The sequence below is a fragment of the Sminthopsis crassicaudata genome, chromosome 2, assembly GCF_048593235.1.
Source record: "Sminthopsis crassicaudata isolate SCR6 chromosome 2, ASM4859323v1, whole genome shotgun sequence".
In the NCBI taxonomy this organism is placed as follows: Eukaryota; Metazoa; Chordata; class Mammalia; order Dasyuromorphia; family Dasyuridae; genus Sminthopsis; species Sminthopsis crassicaudata.
Window position 1 is genome coordinate 673,949,133 of NC_133618.1, and position 13,414 is coordinate 673,962,546.

Genomic DNA, 13,414 nt, shown 5'->3' on the forward strand with positions numbered 1-13,414 from the left:
TCTGTTCTGACGGCCGCGAATGGGGTAGAAGCGCTTGTAGCTCAATCAGTCGTGGAAGCCTCCATGGTCATCCACGGTGTCCCAGGCTGTGGCCAGTCAGCTTTAAATCCAATTCTCCCACAGGTCCGGACACCTCTGGTGACGTCGCTGGTCCCTCGGAAGGTCCGGCCCGGACGCCGCTCCAGGGTCTTTGTTCACCCCACTTTGCGGTGTTGACCTTGGGCCGGCCCTGTCACTGGAGAAGGCCGGGGCTTGGCCCAGACTCAGGCTTATCTGTAAGAAAGAGTGAATCATCGGGTTGCCTGGTAAACAAAGCTGCCCGACCCATTTCAGCTCCATTAGAAATGTGCTTCGGCCTGGACACACCCAGGCTGCAGGAGGCCCCGTGTTCTCACCCAGGTTTGGGGGAGGGGAGCGGAAAGAGTGGGCTCCAGACCACCTGCCGGCCTCCTGGACTTGGGCAGATCCCTGCGCCTCCGAGGGTCCCGAATGAGGAGGAAGAGGTTTCTTTTGCTTTCCTCATGCAGTTTCATAAAGTAAAATAGAGATTTCAACACATTTTAAACTATTAAGGATAACCACTGGGCCTGCTACTTTTGGATTTTGTTTTTCTTCTTTTTAAAGCTTTTTATTTTCAGAACACTCATAGATCGTTTTCAACGTTCACCCTTGCCAAACCCTGTTGCAAAATTTTTTTCTCCTCCCTTCTCCCCATCCCCTCCCCAATATATGTTAAACCTGTGCAATTCTTCCATACACATCTCCACAGTTATCGTGTTGCACAAGAAAAATCAGATCAAAAGGGAAAAAAATGAGAAAGAAAGAAAAAAAAAAAAGCAAACAACAACAAAACAAGTAAAATCCTTATTGTCGTGTGATCCTGCTATTTTTTTTTTTCCCTGAGGCTGGGGTTAAGTGACTTGCCCAGGGTCACACAGCTAGGAAGTGGTAAGTGTCTGAGATCATATTTGAACTCGCATCCTCCTGAATTCAGGGCTGGTGCTCTATCCACTGCGCCCCCTAGCGGCCCCGATCCTGCTATTTCTTTATAGGGATTTGCCAGATGAGGAAATTCCCGCCCAAGTTAGTGTCAGTCGGCACCTTCTCTGCCAATTAGAGCCTTTGAGATCACCTTAAGTCACTCCGGGGCCCTGCAAAGAGTGGCCTGGAAGGGAGGGGAGCCTCAGATCTGGGATCCCCAGCGGGGATTCACATTTTCTGTCTGTGGAAGCCCTGAGACTTTAAATGGCGTCCTCGGTGTGGCCCGGTCCCCAGTGTCAGAGACAGCAAATGTAAGGGGAAGGCTTCAGTTAGCCACGACACAGAGAGATTCTCCACTTAAAAGCATTTTCTTTTCTTTTCAGTTACACGTAAAGATGGTTTTCAGCATTCATTTTTGTAAGGGTTTCCTTCTCCTTCCTTTCCCCTCCCCGCCCCAGCCCAAGACAGCAAGCAGTCTGATCTAGGTTGTGTACACTCCATATTAGTCAAGTGGTGAAAGAAGAATCATAAAAGGAAAAAGTATAAAACAAAAACCCGCGAAAATTGTCTTCTTTGACCCACAGTCTCCACAGTTCCTCCTCCGGATGTGGAGGGCACTTTCCGTCAAGAGCCTTTTGGAATCGTCTTGGATCCTTGGGTTGCTGAGAAGAGCCTCGTCTGTCTCAGGGGATCGTGGCTGTTCCCGTGTGCAGCATCCTCCCAGCTCTGCTCACGTCCCTCAGCTCAGCCGGGTCTTTCTGGGTTTCTCCCAGTTCTGCCGGCCCGTCATTTCTCACAGCCCAATAATGTTCCATTATGTCCGAGTATCCCAACCACTGAGCCATCCCTGGTGGGCAGCCCCTCCGGCTCCAGGTCCTTGCCACAGTGAGGAACTGCTACAGACACAGACTTCTTTTCCTCTTTAAAAACAGGAAGTAACCATGTCCTTTCCCTCTGTTGACCTTGACGTAATGTCGTTCCCCAGCCCCTTCTGCCCCCCTCCTATTTCCTCCTTATGGCAACTAATGAACTGTAGACAGAACATGAGAAGAAGCCCGGTCTCCCAGAAAATCCGGGGCCGGCACTGTCCTAGGTGCTGGGGATAAGGGAGGGAAGAGTTTCTGCCCTTCAGGGCCTTATGTTCCAGTGGCGAGGACACAGGCAGAGCCAAGGCTGTTTTTAAAAAGTGGGGAGGATGTTTCTGAGGGCCCCGCAGGGCTGACTGGAGGACAGGGAGAAAGGTGGGGAAGGTGACCCCTGGCCTAGCAGGGACAGCTTGATGTGGGCTGTAGACAGCGAGCCCCAGCTCTTGGCTCTTGGGACCCACTTTGGGGGTGACCTCGGGCCTAGCAGCCCCTGCTCTCGGCTCTTGGGACCCACTTGGGGGCGACCCCTGGGCCTAGCAGCCCCTGCTCTCGGCTCTTGGGACCCACTTGGGGGCGACCCCTGGGCCTAGCAGCCCCTGCTCTCGGCTCTCGGGACCCACTTTGGGGCGACTCCTGGGCCTAGCAGCCCCAGCTCTTGGCTCTTGGGACCCACTTGGGGATGACCCTGGGCCTAGCAGCCCCTGCTCTCGGCTCTTGGGACCCACTTGGGGGCGACCCCTGGGCCTAGCAGCCCCTGCTCTCGGCTCTTGGGACCCACTTGGGGGCGACCCCTGGGCCTAGCAGCCCCTGCTCTCGGCTCTTGGGACCCACTTGGGGGCGACCCCTGGGCCTAGCAGCCCCTGCTCTCGGCTCTCGGGACCCACTTTGGGGCGACTCCTGGGCCTAGCAGCCCCTGCTCTCGGCTCTTGGGACCCACTTGGGGATGACCCTGGGCCTAGCAGCCCCTGCTCTCGGCTCTTGGGACCCACTTTGGGGCGACCCCTGGGCCTAGCAGCCCCTGCACTCGGCTCTTGGGACCCACTTGGGGGTGACCCTGGGCCTAGCAGCCCCTGCTCTCGGCTCTTGGGACCCACTTTGGGGGTGACCCTGGGCCTAGCAGCCCCTGCTCTCAGCTCTTGGGACCCACTTTGGGGGTGACCCTGGGCCTAGCAGCCCCTGCTCTTGGCTCTTGGGACCCACTTTGGGGGTGACCCTGGGCCTAGCAGCCCCTGCTCTTGGCTCTTGGGACCCACTTTGGGGTGACTCCTGGGCCTAGCAGCCCCTGCTCTCGGCTCTTGGGACCCACTTTGCTTCTCCGGCCCGGTCACGTGCGGACTTTCCCAAGAGCTTTTCCACGGTCTCTTGTTGTATCTCCCGGCCTTCTTTCCTCCCGTCTCCATCAGATGCTCGGCCATCATCCGGAATATTGGGGGCTTGGGGGCAGATGCAGAGAGAAGTGATCCTGGTGCGGTTAGCAGTTCGGAGGAAGTTGCCAGGAAGCCACGTGTGTAACGTAGCCACAATCACAGCATCAGCCTTGAGCTGAGGGACGGGAAGAGCAGTTCCGCAGACACATCATTTATGTAGCTCCTGCTGCATGCAGAGCAAAGTGGGGGCTCTGGGGAAGGGAGAGAACTTAGGTGTGATCCAGTCCAAGCTCTGGTAGGAAGATAAATGTGGCTCAGAGGAATGCTGGTCTCGGCCTGGCCACGGCCTTTCCCCCTTTGGACCTCCAGGCACTCTGCAAAGAGCAGCCTGGAACTGGGGGGGGGGCAGCCCCCGGTTTGGCTCACGTTTTCACGCCAGTGACCTCTGTCTGTGGAAGCTTGGGTGACTCCTCTCTCAAGATGCCTCCATTTCTTCCTCTGTAAAATGTGGGAGTGGACAAGGTGACCCCTGAGCTGCCTTTGACCTCGAAATCCACGAACCTGCGACTTCTAATCCCTTTCTAGCCGTAAACATTGTGACAGGGAAGGGAACAAATGGTACCTGTGAGCCCGTGGATAGTATAGTTCCTCAAGAAATGACAAATATGAAGAGACAGAAAGACTGAAGTGACAGTAAGTGAAGAAGGACGGACAAAAACCTAGCCACAGCGCGCTGCTTTAGTGCCCGGGAAAATGATGCAGAAGCCACTGGGAGCCGGATGAAATGTCACCGCTGCTATTTTGGGCAGGAGATACTTTCTGAAGCTTCCTTGTACCTGGTTAATGGGAGAGGTGGAATTTTACTTATTTGAATGTTGATGTTAATGGTTAGCGGATTAACTGCAGCCGCCGCAGGCCCGGCCGCTTCCGACTTCAGCCACTTCAAGCTGCGCCTTCCCGTCCGTGTCATCATCCTGTCCCCTGTTTTCTTGACTTGGAGGGGGCAGCCGGGCCGGGGGAGAGGCCTGCGGCTCCTGGGGCGGCTAATGGGCTGGAATCTATAAATCAGGGCTCTGAGAGGCTCCTGAGAGGCGGGAGGACCTCTTGTGTATAAGTCATGCAGAACTCCTGTACGCTCACACAAATATACACATATCTCCTTGGGTGCATTTGTATGTGTGAATACATCTCTCTGTTCCTGTTCCTGTCTCTCTCTGTCTCTTTCTCTGTCTCTGTCTCTGTTTCTCTCTCTCTCTTTCTCTGTCTCTGTCTCTGTTTCTCTGTCTCTGTCTTTTTCTCTGTCTCTGTCTCTGTCTCTGTTTCTCTGTCTCTGTCTTTTTCTCTGTCTCTGTCTCTGTTTCTCTGTCTCTGTCTCTTTCTCTGTCTCTGTCTCTGTCTCTTTCTCTGTCTCTGTCTCTGTCTCTGTTTCTCTGTCTCTGTTTCTCTGTCTCTGTCTCTGTCTCTTTCTCTGTCTCTGTCTCTGTCTCTTTCTCTGTCTCTGTCTCTGTTTCTCTGTCTCTTTCTGTCTCTGTCTCTGTTTCTCTGTCTCTGTCTCTTTCTCTGTCTCTGTCTCTGTTTCTCTGTCTCTGTCTCTTTCTCTGTCTCTGTCTCTGTTTCTCTGTCTCTGTCTCTTTCTCTGTCTCTCTGTCTCTGTCTCTTTCTCTTTCTCTGTCTCTTTCTCTGTCTCTGTCTCTGTTTCTCTGTCTCTGTTTCTCTGTCTCTTTCTCTGTCTCTCTCTGTCTCTTTCTCTATCTCTGTCTCTGTTTCTCTGTCTCTGTTTCTCTGTCTCTGTCTCTTTCTCTGTCTCTGTCTGTCTCTGTTTCTCTGTCTCTGTCTCTCTCTCTGTCTCTTTCTCTGTCTCTGTCTCTCTCTCTGTCTCTTTCTCTGTCTCTGTCTCTCTCTCTGTCTCTTTCTCTGTCTCTGTCTCTGTTTCTCTGTCTCTTTCTCTGTCTCTGTCTCTGTTTCTCTGTCTCTGTTTCTCTGTCTCTTTCTGTCTCTGTCTCTATCTCTCTCTTGTCTCTGTCTCTCTCTCTCTGTCTCTTTCTCTGTCTCTGTCACTGTTTCTCTGTCTCTGTCTCTTTCTCTGTCTCTGTCTGTCTCTCTGTTTCTGTCTCTGTCTCTTTCTCTGTCTCTGTCTCTGTTTCTCTGTCTTTGTCTCTTTCTCTGTCTCTGTCTCTGTTTCTCTGTCTCTGTTTCTCTTTCTCTGTCTCTGTCTCTGTTTCTCTGTCTCTGTCTCTTTCTCTGTCTCTGTCTCTGTTTCTCTGTCTCTGTTTCTCTTTCTCTGTCTCTGTCTCTGTTTCTCTGTCTCTGTCTCTTTCTCTGTCTCTGTCTGTCTCTGTCTCTGTCTCTGTCTCTGTCTCTGTCTCTGTCTCTTTCTCTGTCTCTGTCTGTCTCTGTCTCTGTCTCTGTCTCTGTCTCTGTCTGATGGCTGGCCCTCCCTTTGCCGGCCTGCTAGGGCCCTGTCCCTCGGCTCTGGGCACAGCCTGCTGGTTGCGGGCAGCCACGAGGTGGCGCCAGAGAGCTTCCCGATGCCCGTTGCCCAGGGCGCCGAGGCTTTGGGCCCCGTGGCCCATGTCGGGGCCGCTGGGCTCTGGCGGGACGCCCCCAGCCCTGGAGCAGCTGGGCCCGCGTCTGGCCTGCAGCCAGCCGGCCGCGGGTAAATGAGCGGGAGCTGGAGAAGGAAGGCCGCGGGGAGGGAGCTGGGCCTGGAACAATGGCTGGAAAGTCGGATTCAGGGGCTCCCTCTCGCTCTGGGGGAGCTGGTTCTGGGCTGATTTACTGACCGTGGCCAGCAAGCTGGAAGGGCCGGGCCGGCTTCCTGCTCCGGGCCAGCGGGGCCCATTTGGTTTTTCCAGTGGGAGGGGACATTTTCTAGCAACTTCCAGCGATGCCCTCCCTCCTCCTCCCCCCTTTTGTGGGTTTGCTGTGTAAACAGTGGCTAAGCCCTTCCACCCTTCTTTCTCCTTGAAACCTCACCCCAAGGTCAAGTGGAAACTCAGTAGCTGGGCTGGAAACAAGAGCACTTAAAAAGCCAGGCCGGGCACCTTTGGGGCAGGGCCTGTGGGGAGCAGGGAGGTGCTTTTCACCTGGGTTATCTGAAGAATTTCGGTCACGTGGCCCGGGTTTGTTTTGGTAGGGATAAGGTTCAGTTCTACTGAATTCTTCTTCCCATACCTCATCGGGGCATGAAGGTGACCCCGGGCTGGGCCGGCCAGGGGAAAAACCCTCCGGCTGGCTCCGGAGTGAACTGGGGGTCTGCCCTCCGCGGAGCAGCTTCGCGAGGTCCCCAGTGGAAAGCTGGGCCCTGAAGGAGAACTGTTTTGAATTGATGCAGCCTCAACACGTTCGTTAAGTGCCTACTGTGTGCCAGGCCCCATGCTAAGCACTGGGGCCTGTGTACAAAAAGGAAGTAAAAGACCCTTCCTGCCCTCAAGGAATTTATGTTAATTTATTTCATTTATTTATTCATTCATTCATTCATTTATCTGTTTATTTTAATGGGAGAGACAACATGCAAACTGACTTACACAAAACAAGCTATAAATGGGATAAACAGAAAAGAACTAAAAGAAGGAAAGCATTTTTTTTAGCTGGGTGATTCAACAAGTCATTTAACCTCTGTGTATCAGTTTCCTCATCTGTAAAATGGGGATAATAACAGCCCCTTATCCCAGGGTCATCGGAAGGTTCAAATGAGATCACGACTGGGAGATGCTCGGCGCAGTGCTTGGCTGCCTAGGTTAGCTCTTAGGCTGCTGTTGTGGACCATGGAGTCTGCACCAGCCGAGGGCCTTTTGGAGCCGAGTGTTCTCAGGGCGGATGGGTGGCCCACGAGCCCCCTGCCCCTCTGCTCGGCCAGCTTTCTCTTTGAGCTGCTCTCAGTGTCCGGATGTAGCTGCTGAACTTTTGTGCCGGATGCCGGAACTCCCCAGGGTCAGAAGGCGCTGGGATCTTCCACGCTAACGCTATTGGTGCCTTTCTGGGTGGAGCTTTGGGCGGGATGGAGGCAGCCATCCCTGGGCTCGTGGCTCGGGTACAAGGCATCCTGGAAGGGTCCCGTAAAAGAAATCCAACTCTCCTTTGACTCTGGCCTTTCTCGCGTCCTTTTTTGGTACAGGCGTATTATTTCATGGATTTTTAATATGCGACATGCCAGTTTATGGCCTCCATGGCATTTCCCATTGAACAGATTCTTCCTCGGGACTGGTTAGCCCAGGCCCCCCTTCTTTTCTTGGCACCAGTGGGGTTCAAAGGAGAAGGGGCGGGGTCAGAGTCCTCCTTGCTACTTCCTTGTGTGACCTTGAGCCCACAACCCAGTTCCCCTCTCTGACCCTTGACCTCCTCATGAGGAGTTGGACTCAAAGGTCCCTTCCAGTCCTGGGCGAGGTTGTGATCTTACGTGGTCCTGTAATCTGTATGTGGCCTTCTCTATAATGCGATTGTAACAATAACGCACTAGCCGACCTAAGCCAGGGGTGCTGGGAGAATCCCTGGGGATGATGTAGAGAGACCCCCCGAGGCTTTAGCAGTGCCATCATCATCATCATCATCATCATCGCCTCCTTGGGGGGGGCAGGCAGAGCAGATTTGTCCCAGGCCAGTGCCCACACCTGCCATCCTGGGATGCTGGGACCCCCCACTGTGGTCATGTCCATTAGGGCTGATTTCAGGCCCCCGTTAGGCTAGATTGCGGATTAATGCATACGCAGGATGGGGGGCTGTCGGCTCCATCATTTGTAGCTGCCACAGGCAGTCAAGCTGACTCTCAGCCTGGAGATCTCGCAGGGCTGACATCTTGTGAACGCGCCGCCACCCGGGCCCCCAAGATGGAGAGCGAGAATTCAGGCTCCAACCTCCCATCACCAAACAGACATTTGTGGGTGCCAAGGCCCGCTTGAAGGAACCCGTGCTTCTGGGAGGACTGGACTGGGGGGCAGTCGGGGAGTTTTCCTCTGGAGGGGAAAGCTGGAGGCTGGCATGTGGAATTGGGTTTCTGAACCACAAACGTGCTCTTTCTCCAGCAGTTTCCCAACCAGCAGCCCTGGCTCCGGCTCCTCCTGGTTTTGTTTTTTTAAAGGGAGGTTCCGTGACCCCAGAAGTCAAACCCAACAGCTGGAATGTCGTGTCATTAAAATGATCATGATCACGCTGCCCCCGAGTCTTCCAGGGAAAAGGTCTGTGAGTTCAAGGCGAAACGGGGGCTCCTTGCCCATTCTTCTTAGGGCAGGGAGGGGCCCTGCCAAGCCGTGGCTCGGCCAGACGTGGCTCTCCGTGGCGGTTTCCTCTGTCAGCGCGGGCAGCCCAGATGAAAGGGTGTCTTAGAAAAGCTCTGGGAGCTCAAGCCGGCGTCTAATTTTGTTTGCACAAATGTGTGATAGGGTAGCTCAGAGGCAGACCACAGAGGGGGAATGTGGGGTCAGTCTATGGAGAAAGAGAGCTCCCAGACGGCTCCACAAGTCTGCAGGGGATGCTCCATTCTGCCTTTGCCATCATATCCAGAGACCCTCTCCCAGAAAGGCAGGGCGCCCAAATAAATGCCAGCTGCCAAGAGAGACTGAGCAGCTGGGCACCATGTCTGAGCCTGGCACCCCGAGGAAAACTGGTAAGATGGAGGAAGGTGTAGGTTTGCATTTTCTCTTCAGGGAGACACTTGAGATGAATTCTTCCTGATGCACTGGAGGCAGTTGCTGCTCAATCCCTTAGTCAGCCAGCCAGTCAGAGCATTTCTGAAGACCCTACTGTGTGTCCAGAGTTGTGCTAGGCCCTGGGAATACACAACAATGACAAATCAAAGAACTTACATCCTACAATATATTATGTGTACATAAATGCAAGGGAGTTCACCGGGTTAAAAAACCAGTACTTGTGGCGGCTCCGTGCCCGGCACAGTGGTGGGTACTGGGGATAGATACCAAGGCAGAAGTGAACCAGTCCCGGCCCCCAGGAAGGTTATCTGCCAGGGCAGGAGAGAACGCAGTGATGTATTCTTTCTAATGTCCAGAATTACATATTATATGTGTGTGATATTATGTGATACATGCGTGTGTATTATCTATGTAGATAAACATATAGGTCTCTGAGTTTTTATATGCAGAATAATAATAAATACATGTCATGTAGAAATATATACATTGAATCTATATAATAAACATTAATATAATAAATGCATAGAAGTATAATAGTTTGTATATTCTTTGTATATTTTTGTATATTTGTACCCTGTAAATACAAAGAAAATAGGTAAATCAAAGGTCATTGGAGGGAGAGAATCAGGAAACAAGGAAGGCTTCTTATAGAAAGTATTGCTTGAACCTTGTCTTGAAGGAAAATAGGGAGTCCATGAGATGGAGGTAAGGATAGGAAGGGGGGAGTCTAAGGGAGGAGATGAAGCCTTGGAGGATTAGGAACAACGTCGGGGTGGCCGGACGAATAATAGCCAAGGAACCTGGAAAGATGGCTTGGGGCAAGATTATGAAGCTCATCGGTGGAGTTTATATTTCAGCCCCGAATCAGTGAAGACAAGGAGTTGGAAGCAAAAGATATTGCAGAGGGAGACATGGGGAGTGCTTTGCAGATGATTGGATCCGTGGGGTGAGAGGGTGGGGAGGTGAAAATAAGACCAGGGTCACCAGCCTGGAAAACTAGACTGTGACGATGCCCTCAAGAGTAGCAGACAAATGTGGAATGGCAGGGGATGAGTGGTTTTGGACCCGGCCTCCAGTTTGACATAGCCAGGAGGCAGTTGGTAATAAAAGACAAAAGCTCAGAGGAGGAGGAAGAGATAGATCTGGGGGTCATCAGCAGAGAAGATAATTGTGTCCATGGAGTCCGATGGGATCACCAAATATGAAGAGAGGCCCAGGACCAAAGCTCAGGGAACTTCTACAACTGGGGGAAAGGGCGACATATGAGTGATGGACCAGCAAAGGAGACTGAAGAACAATCAGGAGGAAGAGGAGGAGAAAAGCCAGGAAGCGGGAGTGGAGTCATGAAATTTAGAGAAGTGAGATTATCTCAGAGGGGAAAGCGGTCAGGGTGGGGAAAGGAAAAGAATAAGTACTGATAGCTCTGAATAACCAGTGGGAAAGGCAGCAGGAGGCTCAAGTTGGAGCAAGCCTTAAAAGCAGATTTCTGGGACCATGGGAAGGTGTCAGCCCTCCTCTAGGTAGCTACAGCCCATTATCCTCAGGGTTTGACATTCCATTTATGACCTTCTTTTATTTGGGGAGGGGGGATATAATGGCCTTTAAAGTCCATGTATTCCTCTTTGTCTCAGTTTCCTCTTCTGCAAAATAAGCTGGAGAAGGAAATGTCAAACCACTCCAGGGCCTTTGCCAATAACACAACTCAAGCATCTCTTCAGCTTTGGGGAAGACAAAGTCCTCACTCGCCCGTGCTCAGAATCTCGACCTCCCCACTTCTGAGCTCGCTCTCTCCTTCACATGAAGTGCAGAGGACTTAACTCGGTTTTCCCACGGTGGCTTTGACTGCTGCAAGGAGGTGTACAGGCCCTGTTCAACTCAGGTCTGGGAAAAGCATCTGTCTGCAGCCTAGGCAAGCCACCAGAGCCAAATGCAGTGGTTTGGGCCCCACCCATAGGGTCAATGCCAATCTTTTCACTGGCATTTAGAGTCAGAACATATCTTGGAGAACCTGTAAGCTAAGTACCTTAGAAAGAAAGCTTCGGGAAAATACTTCTGAGGGAAGATACACAGGGAGGGTGCGGTAATGGAAGGAACACAGGATTTAGGGTCAGAAGACCTGGATTTGAATCACATCTCTGCCACCGGTTTGATCTGTGGCAAATGGCTGAACCTCAGCCTCCTCAGCCAGAGAGCTCTGGGATCCTCCAGCTCTGAGTCTTATGTTCTTACTCAAAGCTAAGCTGTGAGTCAGAGTTGTAGATGCTTCTCTGAGAAAGAACTACAAAATAAAAGCAATAACAATAAATATAATAATACATATTAATAAATGTATAAATAATATATAATAATTATATATATGTGATTTTAATAAGGACATCCTATAATACGCCCACACCTGGGCCAGGAATCCCGAGCACACCACCGCCAATTTGCTTGAATGAATGAATAAATGAATGAAATACTTTAGTGGCTGGCGGTGACCCCAGAGAACCATTTTGGAAGCTTCTGGAGGAACTGGACCAATTCAGGGAGTTTCTGTAACCCAAGGAAGATGGGCTGAGTGGGGTCTCCAAGATGCCCCAAGCTCCGTCAGGAAAGTGAGATGGCGGCATCTCTACAACCATTCCTTGGAGAGATCAGGGCTTTAGATTAGGAAGTGAACGCTCTACAGCTTTTCCGCTTTGCTTGGAGGCTCGCAGCTTGGGGCTCTTGGCCGCCCAGCTCCCTGGACCCTTTCATCACTTTTCAAAAGCAGACCTTCCAGAATTCTTCATGGTAGGACAAAGGAGCCCCTGACGGGTCCTCTGGGGACATGATTGAGATTAATGCAGGGGCTAGAAAGGTGCATGACAGAGACTTCCCACAGGGACCAGGTTGGAAAAGAAGGAGGGATCATCATCCCTCTTAATTTACAGATATGGAAACTGAGGTTCAGAGAGGCTACCCATGGGTAGCAGGTCACAGAGCTGTAATAGGAGTTACCACTGAGACGAGTCCTTGGCACATTTTATGGGTATCTTTTCAGTTGTTTTATAGTAAACTTTCTTTTTTCCACTACGAGCTTAGCAAATTAACAATAAACGTGGACCCTTCCGTGGACAAAGAAGAACAGAAGGTGATGTCTGTTCACTGTGCTCGTCGGTCACACATGCCTCGGTTTTCCAAAGTCTGCCCTAGGTTTGGTGTGGAAGGACTGAGCCGTGAGCTGTCACACGCGTGTAGGAGGACGCTGTAAGACACTGAGCCCGAGAGCGGCAGCGCTGTCCTGATTCTCCCGCCCTTCTCTCTGCGGGTCCTTCTCATGCCTTTTTCTTATTTAATTGTCACCATTCCCTCCCATCTCCCCTCGCTCTGAATCCTTGGCCTCCCTGCCCTGGCCTGCTGATGCATCTAATGCCCTGAGTTTTCATTATGGGGAGGAAGAAATGAATGTGTGGATTTCTGCTGCGTGGCCAGCGAAGGCTGTTCGCCGGCCCCCAAAGGATCCATCCGGCTCCCTCCCAAATGGGCCATCTTCTGGGCCGTGGAAGGGACAGCAAAGTGGCGGGAGGCTGGCCATTCCCGTTCCCCAGCGCACACTCTGGAAGCCATGGGTCTTAAGGAATTCATCATCTTTGCAGTGAATTGATCAGTGTTTGTTAAATTGTTTGTCAGACTTTGTGCTAAGGATGGGAACACACACACACACACACACACACACACACACACAGTCTTAGCTTCTAACAGAGAACTCTCAGCATGAGCATAAACAGGCGGATTTGAGCCAAGGGAAGAAGGAGAGGGACAGAGCGAATTTTCCAGAGCATATTTTGCTCAGCATCATGTAACATTTCCAAACTGAAGTCTCTGAGTGAAGCCTTTTGGCTGTGAGGTCCGGGGCTCTGTGACCTCAGAGAAGGAGATATTCCCTTCATCCTTGCACACAGATGATATTTCCCAGAGTCTCGGGTTGGAAGGGACCCCAGGGGAACATCTGGTCTAACCTGGGGCCAAACAAGAGCTAAAGAATTCCCAGTGAGGAGTCATCTGTCCATTGCCTGATGACTTATACTGGGTTAAGAAGTTCTTCCTGACCTTAGTTAATGACCTGCCTTAGGTCTGGGCTCCCTAGGATGAATGTCATCAGTGTGGGAGTCAGAGCCCTTCCCAGCTGGGCTCAATCCATCCTTCCGGCCTCACCGGACACTTCTCCTCGGGCTGACTCTCTCTCCGCTCCTCCATCTCCTATCACCCAGGCCTTTGCCCTGGCTGTCCCCCACACCTAGAATACTTCCCCTTCGCCTCTGCCTCCCAGTCCTCTCCTTTAAGATTCAACTTTGTTGTCTTGTGCCAGAAGCCTTAGCCGACCTCCTCAAACGCTTATGTCTTCCCTCCCCCTCTGCCTTGTGTTAACTATTTTACACCCTTTTCTGCTTATTACTTTTGTTTATGCTCTGTGTGTTTTATGTATATTTGTTATCTGCCCCATTCCTAGGTAAGCTCCTTGAGGGCAGGAATCCTTTCATGCCGTTTACCTGTAAGGCTATGACCATGGAAACCCAGTTTTACAGCTGTT

General features: G+C 51.8%; 1 protein-coding gene across 2 annotated transcripts in view; it reads left to right on the top strand.

The window, feature by feature from the left end:
* Nucleotides 1-13,414, top strand: part of LHPP (phospholysine phosphohistidine inorganic pyrophosphate phosphatase) — a 145,271-nt gene that overhangs the window by 56,009 nt on the left and 75,848 nt on the right. The window contains exon 7 of one of the 2 annotated variants that reach the window (XM_074297122.1): nt 1,566-2,444. The exons of the other annotated variant lie outside the window; for it this stretch is intronic. Coding sequence (XP_074153223.1) covers nt 1,566-1,647 — 82 coding nt within the window. The 3' untranslated portion in view covers nt 1,648-2,444. Of the gene's footprint in view, nt 1-1,565; nt 2,445-13,414 lie in introns of those variants that run through there. 2 annotated transcript variants of the gene reach the window in all.